Below are 21,229 nucleotides of genomic sequence, written 5' to 3' on the forward strand. Positions count from 1 at the left end.
GTATGGACAAAAGTTGGAGAAGACTCTACACATAAAACAACATTGTTTGAATAATATACAGATGCAGTAAAGCAATGTTTATTTTCAAGTGAGTAAATGTCAAATCCCAGGGGAGTTGCTATCCATGCATACCACCCCCTGCTGAAGATCCTTTGAAGATAGATAGATAGATAGATAGATAGATACTTTATTGATCCCCGAGGGGAAATTCAAGGTCTCAGTAGCCTACAGACATCATACACAACATGCACTTACAGCAGAAATGGTAAATATATATAGTATAAACATATAACAAAACTCCACTGTACAATAGAGACAGTAGAAGATAAGAAAAACAAACAAGACTAAATACTAAATATACTATAGAAATTAAATAAAAAAATCCACAGTGTGCTTGAGGGTTATCAAGCATGAGACGCTTGCAGTGACAGGGCCGGGACTGGCCTGTAGTTCTGTGTGCATGGTGAGGTGCTCAAGAGAGTGAGTGTCATGGTGAAGGTGCAAAAAGTAGTCCAACAGTAGTCCAGCAGTGCAACAGTGCAAGAATAAGGTCTAGAGACTAGCATAAATAAATATGGACAAATAAGAGAGTAATGTATAATGTAGACAAGGTAATATAAAAAACTATGTCAGTGCAAGAATAGGTTGAGGTAATAGGGTTACAGCCATTCAGTATTGTAGCAGAAGCCATTGGTCATGCTAATATAGCATGAAAAACAGTGTAGCAGTAAAACAGTAGTAAAAACATTAGGCTGTGGACAGTAGTAAAACAGTAGTAAAACAGTAGTGGGCAGTCAGTACTCAAACATGGAGAGGGTGGAGAGGCAGACAGACTATGCAGAGAAGTCTATCTCTCCTCTTCCCTTAAGTGAAGCATTGAACAGTTCAATGGCCCTGGGGACAAATGACTTCCTCAGTCTGTCTGCAAGGCAGTGAGCGAAGTCTCCAGCTGATCAGGCTCTTCTGCTTTACAATAGTGCTGTGGAGTGGATGACACTCATTGTCCAAGATGTTGATCAGTTTGTTCAGGGTCCTTTTGTCAGATATTGAAGTGATGCACTCCAGTTCAGCTCCTACTACAGAGCCAGCTTTCCTTACCAGCCTGTCAAGTCGCCCAGTGTCCTTCTTTGTGCTTGTTATGGGTGAACAGGGACTCTAACACACCTTCACTCATGTAACTGCGTAACCTGAGCTGTGGGAGTCCTCAGTGGTGTGTGTGTGTGTGTGCCTGTCTTTGTGTACTCGATCACGGGTGAGTCATCTCTGCTTGCGGTCTGGGCTCACATTGATGAATGGCGGCGGTGTCAGATAGCACATCGCTTTGACCCGGCGGCCGAGGCCGAGGCCATGGACCCTGACCTGGCTATTGTCCCCATGCCAAGTCACCGTGTGAGGACAGGTGTCAGGTTCTAGCCAGGTCCAAACTCTGCTTGAGCTCACATGGCGTCTCAAGACTGGAGGTTCTGGCTGACCCGCTGGGGGTCTCCATCACCCTCCGTCTTCATCTGATGTTTATGAGGCTGGAAAAGCCATGCGAGGTCTGGGCACGTCAGGGCAGGCTAGTTCACAGTCCCACAGCTAAATGGAACACATTGCCTGCTCATCCAGGCATGGAGAGCAAGCTCTCAGTTGCTTGGCTAGATGGAATAGACAGTGTGTGTAAATGCTTTCAGTTGCTTGGCTAGATGGAATAGACAGTGTGTGTAAACGCTCTCAGCTACTTGGCTAGATGGAATAGACAGTGTGTGTAAACAGTGACAGCGTTAGGGGAAACAGACTGTTGGCGATCAGGCCGTCAGTATTAGCTGCCAGTAGCACATCACAGAGTGGCAGGCTGCAGTTATAGAGTCAGCCTGCCGGGGGCGCTAGGCTGCTCCTCCCTACATGTGGGCAATGTTATTAGCATGAGCCGAACACACCTGGGATTCAATGAGCTTTTTAACCTCCACTCACTGAGATAGATGGAATAATCCAATATCCCAGAATTTACACAGTGAACTCTAACCCTAAATTTAAACATATCAGTTGCACAAATAAACCGTGTTAACCTGGCTAACCAGATTTACACAGTAAACCCTAACACTAACCCTAACTTTACACATGCATGTGTTAACCTCCTCTCTCCCTCCTTGTGGAGCCAGCATGTTCCCATCATGCATTGCTCCAATAATCTTTGCAGCCATCTCTGGTCCATAAGCATTGCATGGTGAGAATAGAGAATTATGGGAGAAAAAAGTCACACATATCTTTCATTTTGGGCCAGAAATTATCCTCTGATAGAGATCTAGAAACGCACTGTAAATTAAATATGATGGGTTGCCGGGATACGGACGACTTTGTGTTCTTCGGGGGAAGCACCTCATGCGGAATACTAATGGGCAGATGCAGCACAACAGAAAGACGAAGAGAAGAGAGGAGAAGAGGGGAGGAGAAGAGAGGAGGAAAAGAGAGGAGTAGAGAAGAGAGGAGGAGGAGAGGGGGGAAAAAGGGATAGAGATCCTCTATTTTTTGTCATCGTCTCACAGAAGCCGCATCAATACTCTATCTATCTGTTGTGAGGCCGATGGCTGAGAACAAAGCGTGGCTATCCTGATGTGGGGCATTCAGGCATGTTGCTTGTATGATAATGATTTAGTGCTGTGGTGGAGACATTGTATTACCTTGGACTCAACTGCATTGCTTTGTTTTACTGCTTTTCTCGTATTTATAGAAAAAAGATCCTGCCATATTGTCATGCTTGTGTAATGTATTCCGTTCAAAATCACTTGACTGAGGATATAGACATAATATATATCTCCTATTGGCTGAGTTATGTCTAATTTGAAACTTAAACTATCTCATTTGACTCACTCTGGGTATTGGCTGAGTTATCTCTAATTTGAAACTTCAACTATCTTATTTGACTCCCCCTGAGTATTGGGTTATCTCTAATTTGACATTTAAACTATATCATCTGGGTATTGGCCTCTGAGTGCCATGAGCCTCTATCTGTAACTCTAATCTCATACGAATCTTCAAATAATCGTATTTGTGGTACTTAACTTTCCTGGACTATCACTGTTTGATCTAGAAACACTCCAGGGTTTCTACTCTTTGTCACTATGCACACAGGTACATTTGAAATCTGACAGCTTTCTAATTAAACACTGAACACTAATTGAAGCAAAGGAGACATCCAACAGAACTACTGTAGTGTCTCAATTATATTATCCAATGTCTGCAACCATTAGACATACAACATTTCTTTATGTAGTTATTTCACGTTATGTGGAATAGCATATCTGCTTAAAGTGTGGACGGAACTGATATTGCACTGATGTGGTTTGGTTCAGTGTTGCCGTTAGTTTCTCTAGTCCAGTCCATTATCATTCACTCTCTCCCTCCCCCTCTCGTGCAGCTGTGTCCAACCTGGACGTGGAGAGCAAGCTGACGTCACACTACCAGGCTCCCTGGCACCTCCAGCACAATGTGTTCCACCCCTCCTCACGGCCAACCTGCGTCCAAGACCTCCACCGCCACGCCAAGCAGAACCTGCGAGCTCTCCATAGAGGTAGGCACACACACACACACACACACACACATGCACGCACACACACACAAACACACATACACACATACACACAAACACACACACACATACACACACACACAAACACAGAGACACATACATGTATGCACACACACAATCACACACACAAATACACATATGCACACACACACACACACACACACACACACACACACACACACACACACACACACACACACACACACACACACACACACACACACACACACACACACACACACACACACACACACACACTTCTGAACACTTGTGAACTGTTTTTCTACACGTTATATTTTGACAGAAATGTACATCATTCCCCTGGGGTTTGATGCTGAGCAAATAAGGTTATTTACGTAACTGTTTGGCCTACATTTGCACAACAATAACAAAGGATACACTGGTCCGGCTGTTTCATTAAAGTAGTGGTATGGGAACTGGAGTCAGCTTATCATACTTAACTGTAACTCACATGGTACTATATGTAAATACCAAACAATAAAAATGTCCTAGAATCAGTCATTTGGTAGCAAAAGCCTCCACTCTGTCTCCCCTCTGTGACTGTCTGGCCCAAACGATAATGCTGCTCACGCTGCCACCTTGTGTTCAAATGGAGTAATGCTGGCCCTGACCCACCCCTCTCAACTACCACAAACATAGGCCAGATTAAATGAGTTTATCTTTAACATAATTATAGAATTTATAAAAGAATATTTATTAAAAACCAAAAGTGTAACTGATTTCCACTGTTTAGTAAATTAGCACTGAATCAAAATGTCTTTCATATTTATGATACATAGAGACTACACGTGATATGTGAGTTCGTAAGAGACAAATAAACATAAACATGTATACTGTGTGTGTGTGTGTGTGTGTGTGTGTGTGTGTGTCTTACAGACCAACAGCAGAGGCAAAGGTCCACTAGCCGGGAGCGTCATCAAGTGACCATCTCCATCTCAGTGGCGCCCCCTATGCCTACCTACCCTTCACCACGCACCCTACGGCGGAGAGAACAGAGGGGTCGGCACGCACACACGGTAAGAGTCCAGAGACAGCTATTCACTGTCTAATATTATTATACGTAGAATGCTCCATTGACTTGAATGGGATTTACGAAAGTTCTAGCGGTCATTATTTCTTGGGAAAGGACCTCTGACAACAAGAATGACCGCTGTCAATGGCAACGGAGTTTGCGCTTGGAATTTCATTCAAAAGTGAAAGCAGACAGTTGATCAGCTGTGTTCTAAAGAATGTTTGATTCAAGTTCAGCCGTGTGTTGCAAACTATTTGTTTCTCAGCAAAAAGCCACGACCTAAACGGTAACAAATAAGTGTAAAGAGACATATCATGGAGTTTATTTTTTCGTTTTGGCAAGTAGTCATTATAATAAGCGGGATATAGAGCGCCGGTCATTATAGGAAAATAAGTCCCTTCAGGGGGCGAAACAAGACCCTCCACTGGGCGTGGGGTCCGGGTTAAGCCCTGTCAGGACTTATTTTCCCATAATGACCGGCGTTCTATACATTATCCCTTAAATAATATAAGAAGAAGAAGAAGAAGAAGAAGAAGAAGTATCAATACAGGGGAGCTACTGCACCACAGCATTAGACTAAATGTTTGGTGTTTTGTGGTGGTACAGGATAGTGCTGAGGTGCTTGATGTGTCTTACATGTATTAGCTTTTGTTCACCATGAGTTACCAGTGTTTGTGTGTGTGTGTGTGCGTGTGCGTGTGCGTGTGCGTGTGCGTCTGGCTATATTTTTTGCCTTGTGTAATTGATAAATGAATGGCTTTTGGTGGAATGTGGAGTTTAAATAGGGCATTACTGTAAGAGCAGTGTTGTGGCAGTGCACCAACCCCTGTGTCCTTTCCTCTCTATTGCAACTTATATCTGAGCAGGAGAGGGCCGTGAGAGAGTCTGAGATCCAGACCGCTCAGAGAAAGGTAATTGCTGTACGCTTTGCCTGCAAGAACACTGCCATTGTGTCACTTCATCTGTCAGTAAAGTGATGGTTTTCATTTTATAATAATTCCTTTCATATTTATAATATATCCTTTTTCATATTTTTATTTGAAGTCATTGAATTTCCAATTTTATTTCTATTTCATTTCATTCATATTCAGCATGACAGTCAACATGCCATTCATTTTTCATTTCATTTTCCACCCATTTTTATGTAAAACTGTATGTGAAATTATGAAATGTTGCATGTTTTTTGAGATGATAGTGGCTGAGATCTATTGATTTCACATTTACTGTAAAGCAACGCCAAAGAACTTTCCCTCTCTCGCACGCACGCTATATGTTTATCCAGCACCGGCTTTGCAAATAACTATGTCCACAGACAAGGTAGAATATGTTGCACAATTTATGAAAGTACTATGTATTGCGACATCAGATGCAAGTCAAATTTGTAGTTTCTTATGTCTCATTCCATCGAACTACAGATCCTCTACCCGATCTGGCAAACTTACATAGTGCGGTTATAGCCGATAGAGGGCCGCAAAGTGAATGCAGAAGTGCCGTTCACCCTGTTACAAGTTGATGAACCACTGAAACGATTTTGGAAACATTATTTTAAGGTACAAAAACTCTTTGGTGTTGCTTTAAAATGTCTCTGAGGTGTGTGTGTGTGTGTGTGTGTGGTGTGTGTGTGTGTGTGTGTGTGTGTGTGTGTGTGTGTGTGTGTGTGTGTGTGTGTGTGTGTGTGTGTGTGTGTGTGTGTGTGTGTGTGTGTGTGTGTGTGTGTGTGTGTGTGTGTGTGTGTGTGTGTGTGTGTGTGTGGTATCTGTTGGTGGATCTATTGTGGGTGGTGGTAGTGTAGTGGTTAAGGAGCTGGGCTAGCATGCAGTAGCCTGAAAGTTGTCGTTCAATTCCTCGCTTCCACCGTTGTGCCCTTGAGCAAGCACTTAACCCCAAGTTGCTCCAGGGACAATGAGATCCCTTGTAATATAGCTGACATATGTAAGTCACTTTGGTCAAGAAGTGTCTGCTAAATGTAATGTATGTGTGTGTGTGTGTGTGTGTGTGTGTGTGTGTGTGTGTGTGTGTGTGTGTGTGTGTGTGTGTGTGTCTATCTGATGGTGTGTGTGTCTATCTGATGGTGTGTGTGTGTGAACAGTAGGATCTGATGGTATGTGTAGTATCCTATGGTGTGTGTGTGTGTAGTATCTGATGGGGTGTGTGTGTAGTATCTGATGGTGTGAGTGTGTGTAGTATCTGATGGTGTGTGTGTGTAGTATCTGATGGTTTGTGTGTAATTACTGATGATGGTGTGTGTGTACTATCTGATGCTGTGTGTATTTGTGTGTATTTGATGGTGTGTGTAATATTTGATGGTGTATTTGATGTATTTTGGTGTATATTTCTCCAATAATGCTGCAGGAGAGACCTGCAAGAGAAGCAGAGATTCAGTGTGTACCACGAAAGGTAAACTTTACAATCAATGATGGTCTCACTTTTGTTGAAACATGGCCTTCGAGACCATTACATTTTAAATGTGTTTACCCAAGGCACTAAACACTCCGTTTAGAATGCTCGTACCAACAGAGTCCACATAAGCAGCAGGTCAGGAGGTTTTCTCCAAGTAGCTCAGCCACATCTAACCTCACTCGGATATTTTCACAGTGTGACAACACCTGGTGACCAAGAAAACAACGAAATAACAATCTGTCATTTTACTGTTCACTATTTGTTTGGCTTCTTAGGTCTCAGGTCCAACTTGCTGGTTGATGCTGGTGCCTACCCCTCATTCGTCATTGTGTGTGTGTGTGCTATGTTTTTTTTTTTTGTTGATGTGTGATTTTCTTTCTCAAAACAACACCCATCCATTTTATTTTGTTTTGTTGTTGTTTTTGATTTGTTTGTGTTTGTAGTTTGCTCGACCCCGCCCCTCATCCCCCACACAGTGCTGCTTCTTCATCCCCTGGAGCAGAAAGGTATTTTTTCTTCCTTCGCTCCTTCACGGAAATGTGTTCTCTTTCCCTCCTTTTCCAGCTCTTTCTCCTTCTCTCTTCTAGATCCTTCTAGATCCTGCTGCTGCTGCTGCTGCTCTCTGAACGCTGTCGAACTTTCCTTTCCTTCTTTAATCTTGTTTGTAATCTTCTATCCTCTTCCATAGGTGATGGATTCACCCAAAAACCTGATCTTTTTTATCATTTTCAGTAGTGATGGCTGTGTGTCAGTTTTAGGTGGTTTGAAAGTCTTTGGTGACAGACATGTCATTTAATACAAAATGATCTTCACCATTTGGAGAACAGAACTTTGACTTTCTGCTGTGACATAGTGATAAAGTGTAATTTAAATATATAAGCTTTCATCTAATTGTCAGAAGACTTTACTGTTGCCGTGGGAGTGGAGGTCTTTGTAGTGAATGGCTACCCTTGAGCACTGCTGTAATTCCTGAGAAAAGACAGACACTTAGCTTTCCCCAGATTTCCATTTCAAGTTGTTTTATTACCCTGGAGAGAAAAGTGACTCTCTGCCCTTCTCTGTCGCCGACGACAACTTCATGAATGACACTCTTGTGCTCGTCGCTCTACTCCACATCTCTCTGCTCTAATGAAATGGGTTCTGGAGAAGAGCCAGTGACCAAATCCAAAATTGGCATTTCGCCATTTCGCCCAAACCCTTCTATTCTTTCATTCTCCCTCTCTCTCTAGTTCTCTTTCCCTCCTCTCTCTCTTTTTCTCTCTCTCTCTCTCTCTCTCTCTCTCTTTCTCTCTCTTTCTCAGGCCTGAACTAGTCTCAGCTGAACTTTATATCCAAATGAAAAACCCAAAGTGTTTTATGGGAATGGCAGCTGCAGAGTAACAGCTTTTATAGAGATTGAAAGTCCAGTTTGAAAAAAAAAGGCATGTCAATGCTTACTCTATAATGCTTAACACGTGAATTCGCACATTGAGTAGGGAGGTCTGCCAAAGTGCTGTCAATCAGCCTCCCAATGGAAATGAGTCTTTTCCTTCGGCAGCTTTTAACATACCACATTTCATACTTCTCAGTGCCACCAGATATTGTTTGTATATTATGAAAAGCACTTATTATTGTGAAACTATTTTAGAAAAAAAAAACGTAGGAAAATCTGAACAAGAAAACAACTTTTCTTTAAACTTTTTAATAAGACTGAAGCAAAAGATGAAAAAGATTTCTGTTCAAGTGAAAAAGCTTTCTTTCTCTTTCTCTCTTTGCCCTGCAGGCAGCCTCTGCTACAGACAAAGATGCAGAGGTCTCGACTCTGGGTCACAGACCCAAATGTCCAGTGCCAAACCCACCCTCCACCCTGGACAAGCAGACTAACTGGTCCAAGGCACTGCCTCTGCCGACGCCGCAAGAGAGGATGAAAAATGACCCCCACGTCATCTCATCCAGCATCATCCCCATCAATGTCTCTGGTAAACCACACCTTACGCTCTAACTACTTATGCAGTGTGTTTTCATGTATTTATATAAAGTTACATTATTTATTTAGTATAGATGTAGTATTTTTCTCTCAAAATGCCTTTTAGACAAGGTGCAAGGAATGGAAGAGTTTCACTAATGAAATGACTGTTAGTGGCACAACTAACAGGAGTTTGATTTGAGGCTCAGTGGCGGTATGTTGTTCTCCACAGGAGTGGGCTTTGACCGTGAAGCCAGTGCCCGCTGCTCGCTTGTCCACTCTCAGTCCGTTCTCCAGCGTCGGCGGAAACTACGACGGCGGAAAACCATCACGGGCATTCCAAGACGAGTGCAACAGGACATGGGTATGGCCGCCCACTGCCCCAGCTTGTCTGTCTGCTTCCACTCTATGTAGAAGGACAGCAGGGGCAGCTGTAGGATGTGGTTTTGGAAAAAAAAAATGTCATGTCATGTCATGTTGTACCACAGACTAAAACATTACGAGACTCTCTCTCCTAGATAGAGATTAAGCTGTTGTCCAGGATTATATGTGTCTTTAAATGCAGAATCTCCGTTCAAAATGCGATTCTGTCCAAGACTCTAGTTAATCCCTGTCTGGGAAACTGGCCCTGTGTCTGTCATGTAAAAATGTATGACTCAATAAGGTCTTCGTAAAAGGACCAGGCAAGCCTTGGTTTACGGCACACACACATACTCAAATACACACACATACACACACACACAGACATAATATTTACAGTAGATGCAATTACACATTATACCTATAAATTCCTCCAGCTCAATTGAAAAGGTCCCATACTGATATTATAGTGAAATTTTCATATGCTGTGTTCCAGATTCTGATGAATCTCCTGTTGCCAGAGAAAGAACTGTGATCATCCACGCCAACCCACAACTGTCCCTGTGCCACGACGAGCTTTCCATCTGCAGCCGCCTCAACACCAAGGACTCTGGCTGCCAGACGGACGACTGCCTGATCGCCGCACCCTCTCGGCGCCGCATCCGTGCCCAGCGCGGTCAGGGCATTCCGGCCTCGTTGTCCCACTCCACCGGGAACATCTCCTCCCTGCCCGACCGCTCCGACGGTATGTACACCTCCGCCTCTGGAGGGCGCCTGCGTTCCCGAAGCTTGCCGCGAGAGGGTGGCCGCATCCGCGACGAGATGCAGGACGACAGCGACGAGGACGACGAGGAAGACGATGATGAGGATGAGGACGAGGAGCTCTCCCCGTACGAGGCCGAGGACTTTCTCCCCGTGCCAGGCCAGCACATACTGAAGGACGAGGAAGAGAGCACAGATGACCAGGCCATGCCGGAGCTGCAGCTGGGCAGCTTGAAGCGTGGGGTGACAAGGGCCGGCAGCCCTGACCACGGCTGGATCGAGCGCGGCCGATCACGACTCCCGCGCAAGGCGGACATGGGCAGCTGTGAGATCTCGTCCAGCTCAGATACGTTCAGCAGCCCGATCCACTCGGTGTCTACCACTGGGGTGCTCGGGGGCCAGATCGACCACAAAGAGGACCACCAGTCCTCCAGCGGCAACTGGAGCGGCAGCAGCTCCACCTGTCCCTCGCAGACGTCTGAGACCCTCCCCCCGGCCTCCTCGCCCCCGCTGACCGGCTCGTCGCACTGCGATTCGGAGCTTTCGCTCAACACGGCCCCCCACATCATCGACGACACCACCGGCTTCATCATCGACCCCTACCAGAGCGACCGTGCCCAGACCCAAGGACACCGGTCCGGCTCCTTCACCGACCAGATGGACGACGCCGGCGTGAGCACGGCCAGCGAGGGCGAGTGGAACTACGCGCAGGACCAGGCGGAGCAGGACCAGCCCTGTCCGCAGGATTTCAGCCCCAAACGCTCCCGGGAGGACCAGGGAGGCCTGCAGTGTCCAGGCTACAAGGCCACCTACGAGGGCTTCAGCGGGAAATCCTCGGGGGAAATGGGGGGCGCCAACTTGCACTATACGGAGACAGAGGGCCTCTACGCCTCCATGCACTTTGACTGTGGTCTTAAGGAGAGCAGGAGCTACGTCTATAACTATGCAGCTGAATGTGGCCCTGGCACAACCATGGGGCTCAGCGAAGGTGGCTACGCTCAGTCTGACTACAGGGGCACTAGGGCAGGCGGACGGCAGAGTCTCTCCCTACGAAAGCCAAAGGCGAGGCCGCCCCCGCCAAAACGGAGTTCATCGTTGAAGGAATCGAGCAGTATGGAAATATTGGACCAGAGTGAACCAAAGACACTGATCAGTGACCAGCCCCTGCCGTTGTCTTCCAGGGAAATGAAGCTGGACTTGGATCTGGCCAGTTCTGTGGGTCCAGCGGAGATGCTGGGCCTCGAGCCCGAGACCCTGGGTGCCTGGGGTGTTGAAAGTTCAAGAGAGGTGGACGATGCGTCTCCATTCTGTTCCAGCGACACACACTCCTTCAAAGATGAAGGGGCCGTGCAGTCCGACTATGCAGACCTCTGGCTCCTCAATGACCTGAGGACCAATGACCCCTATCGGTCATTGTCCAACTCCAGCACAGCCACAGGCACTACTGTTATAGAATGTGTCAAGTCACCAGAGATCTCCGAGGCCCAGACTGTGCGTCCGAGTTCCAAGCCCAGTTCACCATCTCATCCCCCCGCAGAAAATGACTTCAAGCTCTCGTCCCCCGAGAAGTTAGCCGGCTTGGCTTCTCCTTCCAGCGGCTACTCCAGCCAGTCCGAAACACCCACCTCGTCCTTCCCCTCAGCCTTCTTCCCCAACCCGCTGTCCCCAACCAGTGGGAAGAGGAAGCCCAAAGTCCCCGAGAGGAAATCCTCACTCTCCTCCCTGCAGCAGCAGCACCTCGCCAGCTGCTCGTCCAGACGGGACGGCGAGCCGCCCATGGCTGTCCCTCCCTCTCACCTCGACCTAAGTGCTCTTCACAGTGGTCCCCCCAAGCCCCCGCCGTACCGGATCCACACTCTCCACCACAACAAGCAGAGGGCAGCGGCCGCAGCCGCGGCTGCAGCAGAGGCCAGGGCTGTGGCTGCTGCTGCTGCTGCTAGCGCTGCTAGTGCTGCTAGCGTTGCTAGCGCTGCGGCCAGCATTAACTCCGCCGCTAACACAAACCCAGATGCAGTCTGCTCAGCCCACATGGCTATCACACCCACCGTTCTGAGGTCAGTCCAGTTGCGCTCTGTTGGCACGAGGGAACAGGAGCAATCCAGCACAGAGACCACCGCTAGGCCGAGGTTCCCTGCTCAGTACTCTGACAATAGACAGGCACCATCCTCTCGGCCCCCTGCCTACAAGTCCCATGATGCACCATCTCAGGAGTTAAGTGACACTGGGGTCTCGTTAGGAGAGAGTACCCGCGCCACAGAGCCCACGCCACGACACAAAATGAGGCACCAGAGGCTTGTCCCCGGCACGTACTGGGCCATGACAGCTTTTAGGACGCCTGTGGAGGTGACCGGGGACGATGACGACCTTATACCTCAGTCAGGAGCAGAGCCCGACTCCAGAAGCGGGATATGCAGCGCGGGAGACCTGACCGCTAGCGGAGGTCTCCAGACGGAACCCTGTACTCACAGACCCAAGCTCCAGTGGACAGACGCTGGGTCCGCCTCGTTATGTCTGACCAGCACTATGTCCCACCCTGCTCAGAGTGAAACAACAGCAAGCTGTGACTTTGTACTGTTCAGCAGTCCTGATAAAGTGCCTGCCAGAACATCGGAAGCATCGCACACTTACAAAATCAGCGATGCCCGGAGCAGAGAGGATGACTGCGAATCTCTAGGTGTTCACACCAGAAGTGCCTCCCAGGACAATCGAGATGAGGGGTCAACTCCAGACACAGAGGATTACTTCAGTAAAGGTGAGTCATGTCGTGTGTGAACACCTTTTCCAGAGATTAATCTTATGTTGCATTTAATGCATGCAGTTCACGAAATTCTGCATTTGAAAGCAATGCGATGAGACTTTTGGTACTGGACCTGTAGTGTATAACGTTATATAATGACTTGATTAAAAAATATTTTAATGTGCCACTTGCTCCTGTAGACTCTACACCCAGTGACAATTCCACCTCTCCATTGACTGATGACACCAAACCCGATGAAGACGGTGTTTTCCCTTCACCAAACAGACTGCGCACAACAGAGGACCTATTCGCCATGATCCACAGGTTAGAACTTTAGAATGGGTTCCACTTCGGGACACTTCAAATCAAATCTTTACAGTCCTTGTAGTTCTCACCCTACACCCTACAACAGTTTGTCAACCAAGAAATATATTTATGTTTATAGTCCTTAACTTGCCTAAAGCAACTGACAATGACATCCTTAGATATTAATAGATATTAATGTACTCATCAATATGTCACTCAACCCGGTTGCTCCCTAATTCTTTAAGGTCTAAGAGGAAAGTTCTGGGCCGCAAGGACTCGGGGGAACTGTGCGTGAAAAGTCGAGTCGGGCCCCCTGCGGTCAGCATCCCCATTCCAATCCCTGTCAGTGTCCCCGTGACGACGCCCAGCACGCCCACTGCCCCGCCAACCCCAGCTGGCTCCCAGCGTGTCCCAGGCCCCATCTACCGCAACGCCAAGAAGTCCAGCACCTCCAACGAGGAGTTCAAGCTGCTGCTGCTGAAGAAGGGCAGTCGCACGGACTCCAGTTACCGCATGTCCGCCACCGAGATCCTCAAGAGCCCCATCGCGCCCAAGACCCCCGGAGAGCTGCTACTGGAGGGGGTCAAGCCACCCGAGGAGCCCCCATCCCCCCTGCAGGAGTCGTCGCCAGCGGGGGGGCCAGACCCGCTGTCCAATCCCCAGTACCCCCGTGCCAACACTGAGGGCTTCTCGCCCAAGACCCTCACCGCGACCGGCTCGTCCAGGCAGGGCCGCTCCCGCATCCCCCCCGCGGCCAACAGCAGCCGCTACAGCACGCGCAGCCGCCTCTACACCGCCCCCATGCAGGCCATCTCGGAGGGGGAGACGGAGAACTCCGACGGGAGCCCTCACGATGACCGCTCCTCCTAGAGCTGGTTTGTTTTTAAAGAAAATGCGTTCTCTTTGGCAGAAAACGATATCATTCAGCAGATTAGACAGAAGAGAAGGAAATAACAGGAGGACTCAGACAATAGACTGTGTCACACACACACACACACACACACACTACAGACATTTTTGTACTAATCCCATGTGTCATTTGCCCAGGAGGACACTTAAAGAGGAGGGGATATCCTATGTTCAACTGAAACATTTTTATTATATAAAACGTAAACTATGATCAAAACATGGCTAGAGAAGAATAATGAGTGTTAAACAACTTACATTTATATATGAATTAGGGAAACTTCCATTGCAGTTTTTCATCTGTTATGACATAACACATCTTTTCCTTGTGTTGAGGGAACAGCATTGGTCTTTCAATAAGTTTAGCTGTTTTATCAACCTCTTCATATCAACTACAACTATCAACATTTACAGATTAGATATCTTTATAAGTATGTCCATCAACATACCAGAAGTAGGCAATATACTTCTACTATGTTTGTTTTTTTTAAAACTGAAGGACTTGTGCATCTTATATATCACGCAAACATATGTCCCAAATATACTGTATGCATATGTTCTGGTGCCACAAAAGGGAAGTATTTTTCTGCAGTCATAGACACACATATCGCTAAAAGGCAGGCATACATGGGACAATCTTACTGTTGCCTTTAACACTTACCACAGGTCACATTTTGTTCTACACAGCCAATATCTGTGTAAAGTAAAATACTACAAAGCTACTGCACATGCATTTTGGGGAATGGTTGAGAAAGATGCTACAACTTTCATTTCAGAGCTGGTCGTCGGCGTATGGTGCAGGTGCCCCACCCAGTTGCGCCACAGCTGGGGCCTGACTGGTGGTTTGATGTCTGATTTGAGCAAGGGGGTTTTGATATCTGAAACCTGGTGTGGTTAGTCTTGAGAAGATGGTGGCGAAAGGATCAAGGCCCGAGTAGCTGGTATAATACTATTATCTTCCACGAGTGATGCGTAGAATCCTGACTAGTATTAACTGGTATAATACTACTGACACCCACCAAGGGATGCATAGAGTATAACTATTATTCACAATCTCTCTTGGACCTTTATTTGGTAAGAGATTGAAAAGACTGTTTATTAAAATTTAATTTGGACTTGATGTGGATGATACATTATACCTTCAGAAGACTACACACAATAGATCATGTTTTTTATGAGTTAACTAATATATACCATTGAAACACTTGAACAGAATTGAGATCAAGGTGCAGATAAAATATCTTTGTCACTGAGCCAAGATCATGTACTGATATTTGTCACAGGACTGCATTCTGTAGATTTAGTCATTTTAGTCACCTGAGTTGGGATTCCACACTTCACCAACGTATGGGCCATACCACCTTCAAATAATTATTGTTTGAATAAAGAAATCACATCATTTGGTGCCCAAAGTTATCAGGTACATCAAATAACTGCATGGATACCAATGCAGAGGCCAATGTTAATAGTAATGTGTAAGAGACTATTGTGGGAAAAACAGTAGGGTAAAAATGTCTTGGTGTATTCTGTGAATACCGTTGCATTGACATTCATTGTAAATGTTAGCCTGAATGGAAAGAGTGAGCAAGAGTCATAACTGATGATTGATATGATACACTTTAAAAAAAAAAAAGAACAATGTGATCTGCTGAACTTACACTGTGCTGATGAGCCAGGGCGCTGACCATTCATCACTTCCTTTGCTGGACAGAAACATTTAAACTGTATCTTTGTTTTACAAGTGTTCTTGAATTTGTCAAATCTTGCAATAGCACCAGATAATGACCACAGGGAGCTTGTCCAGTGGCGCACTTTGCCAACAGAGAAGAAAAAAAAACACTATTTCCAGATGACTTGAATTTGTTCAATAAGTATGTTCTATAAATGTAAAATACAATGTTTAATTTGTGTTGTACCGTTGTAAGTCAGAGCTTTATCAGTGGGTGGTCAACCAGACAATCTAATGAGGCCCTGTTGAATCCTCAGTAATGAATTACAGCATTTCGAAGAAAGGGTGCGTATGGTGATATGTGTGCAAGCAAGTGTCCAGGGTGCTACAGTCATTGTGACTCTAAGTGATAGGACAAAAACAAATGATGATACAATATTTAGGCTCGTGTGTGAAACACAGGGTGAGTTGGCCGGAGTGTGTGATCTGGTGTGCATTAGCTCTGCATCCTCTTTTCTCATAGATACACCCCGGCTCTGCATCTTCCTCACATAGCTACATAACACCCCCCCCCCCCCACCCCCTCCTCAGTCCCTGATATGTTCCCAGCTCAACACCAGTGCTTATTCCACCCCTGACTCACGAGTATACCCTTACCAATGAGTGGACTGTTTAAGTGCCATGTACTCTGTGTCTTGGCTGAGCTCGGGTGATAGTTTTATAACGTACAGCTGTGCTAGAACGAATGGATTGCGGCTAAAATATGTTCTCGTTTGTAAGGAAACAGTCAGGGGTCGGAGCTGAGTCCTCTGTTATGCTTTTCACCTGTCCACTTGCTCATGTAATTACAGTAGTCAATGGTTTAGATGTCTTTATTTATTTTTGTTACTTTGAGAAAAACAAATGAAAAGAATATGGATCAATGATTTCTCCATTTTGTCCAAAGAACACACTGTAGTGTTTTACCATGGGCTCATACATATAGGACTATTACATCAATTGAAGCTGTTTAATGCTGACAATACGGAAAATAGAAAATATTTTTAATTATGGGATATTTTAATCCAGAGAATTATTTTTTTAATAAAGATAGAAATGACAATAAATCTTTATTTAAATGAATGCTGGTTGAAGATATTTGATATGAGAGGATATATCAACCCAGCTGTTACAGTAAAGGAATGAACTACTAAGAACCTTTTTGAGAGTAGCTGTAATTCACAATCTTTAAAAAAATAATAATAAAAAAAAAAGCTACTGTGTATGCTATTGGATTCTAGTTAGATGTTTTTGGTGCTCTGAATTTATTCTATATTATTGGTCATATTGTATTTTATTGTTGCCACTGAGAAAAAACTCACTGTATTTTCATCTTCCATGGGTTGCAAATGATAGTGTTCACCTTGTGCTGACAGTATACAGGCACCCATGGACTGGCCTGCAACACTAGTGATGTCACAGGCACCCATGGACTGGCTGGCCTGCAACACTAGTGATGTCACAGGCACCCATAGACTGGCTGGCCTGCAACACTAGTGATGTCACAGGCACCCATGGACTGGCCTGCAACACTAGTGATGTCACAGGCACCCATGGACTGGCTGGCCTGCAACACTAGTGATGTCACAGGCACCCATAGACTGGCTGGCCTGCAACACTAGTGATGTCACAGGCACCCATGGACTGGCCTGCAACACTAGTGATGTCACAGGCACCCATGGACTGGCTGGCCTGCAACACTAGTGATGTTACAGGCACCCATGGACTGGCCTGCAACACTAGTGATGTCACAGGCACCCATGGACTGGCCTGCAACACTAGTGACGTCTGGAGAAACCTGATATTGTAGCACTGTAGCCATATCTGTTGGATGATTTTTTTTAAAATCCCAAACCACTATAGCTAGCTGTACTCCAAGAGTAATAGCACTCGTGTTGCAGCTGTTCAAGCTTTTTACAAATGTTTTAGAACATTTTAAAAAGGGAACAACTACTGGACACTTGACTTTATTTAGTGTCTCAGTACAATGTCTTAACATAACACATAATATCCCAGACAAATTTGTCATCGTCTTTTTTATCTGTGTGTGCTGAGGAGCTGGCAGCACAGTTTAGGACTGTTGTTTATCATTGCTGTTTTTCAAGGTACCTTTGGAGTAGTTTCATAATCAAATTTCATTCCATTGTCTGAAACATGTTGGCACTTACACACACTGGACATTTTTACATTTCTACAGAGAAACGCATTAATATATTTTTGGTCTTTTTCCTTGCTGTAATCTTGAAGTTTGTGTGATCATGTGAAGAATCACTTTAGACTGGTCCTGTGTTGTTTTCTTTAAAAAAAAAACTAAAAAAAACGTCATGATTCATTGCATCTTCATGGTGTGTGGATGGACAAGCACAGTTCTTCTGTTTGCCGAAGGGTATGTACAGACTTGCGACGTGAAATAATAAAAGGCAACAAAAGAAACCACGAGGGCCACAGTGTAGCGGACTGGCTAAGACTCATCTCATTCAGGTTGGAAGCTCCAGTTAAACAGATTTGCATCCATTTTTGTATTTTTGTATAAACCTGTACATATATTCTTTTTAAACTGTTGGGAAAAAACGTTGCTTTTGTTACAAAAATGTTTGAAAAACATTGAAAAAAAGATTGAAACGAATAAATGAAAAAGAAGAAAAGAGACAGAAGAAAAGAAGAGTTGAGACAAGTTTCAAAAGTTTACATTATTCCAAGCCTTTGTATATTTTTGAGCTTGTGCTACACTTTCGTTCTTGTATTTATTTTTAGTACACATTGTGGAAATCTCATTGTAAATCTGAACCATTTGCCAGGTCTACTGGCTGCTTAGTAACTGCATAGAAAAGGCCAATAAATGTGATTGCGTTGAACAATAATCTGACTTTATTTTATCAGGGATCCGGTTGAATGATGTGTTGGGAGTTAGAGCCCGATTGGTCCAGCAGGTGGCAGTGTGGAGCTGAAGGGGAGAGGGCATCCTCGTTATTGGCCTCCAGATGTAGCCTACTCCTTTTGTCCGTAGAATCCAATTTCCACCATGAAAAATACATTATGGGCATTTAATATGTAAGACGTCTACAGGTACAGATATGTAGCCTAGGCTATAGGCTAACCCTGCTGGTGACTCGTGGTGGGAGAGTTGAAAAGGATGCTGGGGGCGACTGTTAATTGATATTTAGGCTATTGTGAATGCAGAGATCAAATATAATCTCATAATTACAAAGCGAATTGTTATTGAAAGCTAACTGTGTTGTCATTGGATCACTTAACATTTGTAGGAAGGAAATCATCGATTACTACACTTTGATCAGATATTAATAGGCCTAGGGTTAATGCCTTACATTAAAAAAGAGAATTCGTTCAATTTCACGTGGCATATCGAGACTTGAACAAAAAGCAATGCATTCACAGCAGTGGAGCACTGGTCCATTGTCAAATTAAGAATTAATTTATATTTGACTGAGCTTCAGTTCAAAAACATTTACAAATTGGAGGGACGTCTCTGTTGGTGGTCAAAAACTCATTAAGCTAGTCTTCCTGGACTTTCTGGTGTCAACATGTTGCACCATCTGCCTTTGAAGCTTCATGTCAACAATGCATTCTGAGGCAAGAGGATGACAGGACCACTGTTGGCCGAGGCGGATTCCTCTCTTTCGCTAAGGACAAGTTAGTGGACAACAGGGGACTTTGACTGTCTGTGTTTCATTGTTCATCTGTCAGTTTGCGTGAGTAAGACATCAACGACAGCAGGGTTTAACTCCATAATTGCGCTCATGAAAGCGTATTGAACAGAAAGCGTTTACAATTGCATTTGACAGGAGGGTCACATTCTTTGGTCCGTCACAGTCCTATGTTGGGAATGAAGATGACTTTGGGGCAAAATGTGCTAGACTGAACACAGATAGCCTACACTATGTTATGTGAGAGTCACGCTTCTTGCTTTCTCTTTGGTGGAATTTGAGTTTACTGAAGAAAGACAAAGATAAATAGATCGGAATTCAGTGTTTGCCACTGATTTCTTTCTTGCACTGACCTGATATTATTGACTGGCGATTGGTAGCCTATGAGACTGAGGCGCACTGGTCGTTTAGGACTGAAAGGTTCTGTAAAAATGTGATAGGTGACAGAGTTAGCCGTAAACACAAAACAAATAGGCCTAATTAAAAAAACAAATGAAAGGATTGTAGAGTCGATGACCAGTCGAGCCACATAGCCCTCTTTAACGTTTTTCAATCATCTCACGCACACAGCAGTTGTAGAAGCCGAAAGTAGGAGGAACGCGCGAAGAGAACTTTGCTGTCATTGGACCCTCGGTCTGAGAAGAGAATGATGATAGCGCGAAGTTTTATGTTAATGTTTAGGCTTCTTAGGAGACGCTTTTGTCCAAAGCGTCCTACCTACGACCTAAGTTTGCTGCGATAAATTAACGGCTTAACTACCGGAGCCAATTAAATATGCCATTCCATTCTTGTTGGTAAATGCAAATTAGCAAATTATCCTACTTCTGAGGACTAGCCTAATTGAAGACTGCTTATGACTGTAACCTACGTTCGAACAACACAGGTAAGATACGATATCAATATGTTGCCAATATTGTTGGCTAGCTAAAGTAGCCTATATCCCGTAGGCATTTTTTATTTATCTAATGTAGACTAGGCTAAACAACGAACTATGGATATTAGACCCAAAAGATGTCGCCGTTATAATGCCTTCGCCAAAGTGACATAAGTTGAATCATCTAGCCTGCCATAGGCTCATTGTAGCAGTTCCTTTCATAGAGCCTACAGTGTGGTAGCCTGCCTTTAGGTTTAGGTTATTGCTTCAGGGTAGGCTAAGTAATTATTAGTAATTATTAGGAAAAAAACAACACGAATTGCTGATATTATTGTTATCATTATTATAAGGCTATTATAATTATTAGGCCTATTATTATTAGTAGTAGTAGGCTATTATTATTATTATTATTATTATTATTATTGTTGTTGTGGACATTATTTAGTCTGATTTTAAAAACTGTTTAATACAAACTGAGTTATTCCATGTACAAAGTTCCTTTCACAATAGCCTACCTATAATACTGTGTAGGCCTACAGTTGATGTCAAGTCTTGCTGATCCTAGCACTTAACCAGCCGTCTTGAACTGACACTCAACTGTTTAAAAACAGCACTCACTGATGCACTTATTCTTACTGTAGGCCTACTCTACTGTTTTTAAATTGTCCTAAAAATTTTGAGAGAATTGCTTTAAAACCTAACTGTTACCATGTTGTTAGTCGCTTTGGTTAAAAATGCGTCAGCCAATGTGATGTAATGTAATGTATTAGGCCTAGGAACTCATTGCATTGTTTGTCTCATAGGCGAACCAGATTGTACTTGGATTCATTAGTAGCCTAGCTAGTATTCTGTAGCCCAAAACATGCAGCGTGTAGCCTAGTTTATTTTTTATTTGTTTTTTGTATCCTTAATAAAACATAATTTACCCAATATTTTTGGACAACGTAGTTTTACCAATAATGTCA

The 21,229-nt window shown here is 44.5% G+C and overlaps 1 protein-coding gene across 4 annotated transcripts in view; it reads left to right on the forward strand.

Annotated features, from left to right (window-relative positions):
- Positions 1-18,586, forward strand: part of nhsb (Nance-Horan syndrome b (congenital cataracts and dental anomalies)) — a 72,586-nt gene extending 54,000 nt beyond the window's left edge. The window contains exons 2-11 of one of the 4 annotated variants that reach the window (XM_048234997.1): positions 3,398-3,550; positions 4,466-4,605; positions 5,468-5,512; positions 6,954-6,998; positions 7,445-7,507; positions 8,764-8,959; positions 9,179-9,310; positions 9,803-12,820; positions 13,006-13,129; positions 13,357-18,586. In XM_048234997.1, coding sequence (XP_048090954.1) covers positions 3,398-3,550; positions 4,466-4,605; positions 5,468-5,512; positions 6,954-6,998; positions 7,445-7,507; positions 8,764-8,959; positions 9,179-9,310; positions 9,803-12,820; positions 13,006-13,129; positions 13,357-13,981 — 4,541 coding nt within the window. In that variant the 3' untranslated portion in view covers positions 13,982-18,586. The remainder of the gene's footprint in view (positions 1-3,397; positions 3,551-4,465; positions 4,606-5,467; positions 5,513-6,953; positions 6,999-7,444; positions 7,508-8,763; positions 8,960-9,178; positions 9,311-9,802; positions 12,821-13,005; positions 13,130-13,356) is intronic. The other 3 variants (XM_048234998.1, XM_048235000.1, XM_048234999.1) reach the window with 3 other exon arrangements.
- The last annotated feature ends 2,643 nt before the right edge of the window (positions 18,587-21,229 follow it).

The sequence above is a fragment of the Alosa alosa genome, chromosome 23 (genome assembly GCF_017589495.1).
Source record: "Alosa alosa isolate M-15738 ecotype Scorff River chromosome 23, AALO_Geno_1.1, whole genome shotgun sequence".
Classification (NCBI taxonomy): Eukaryota; Metazoa; Chordata; class Actinopteri; order Clupeiformes; family Clupeidae; genus Alosa; species Alosa alosa.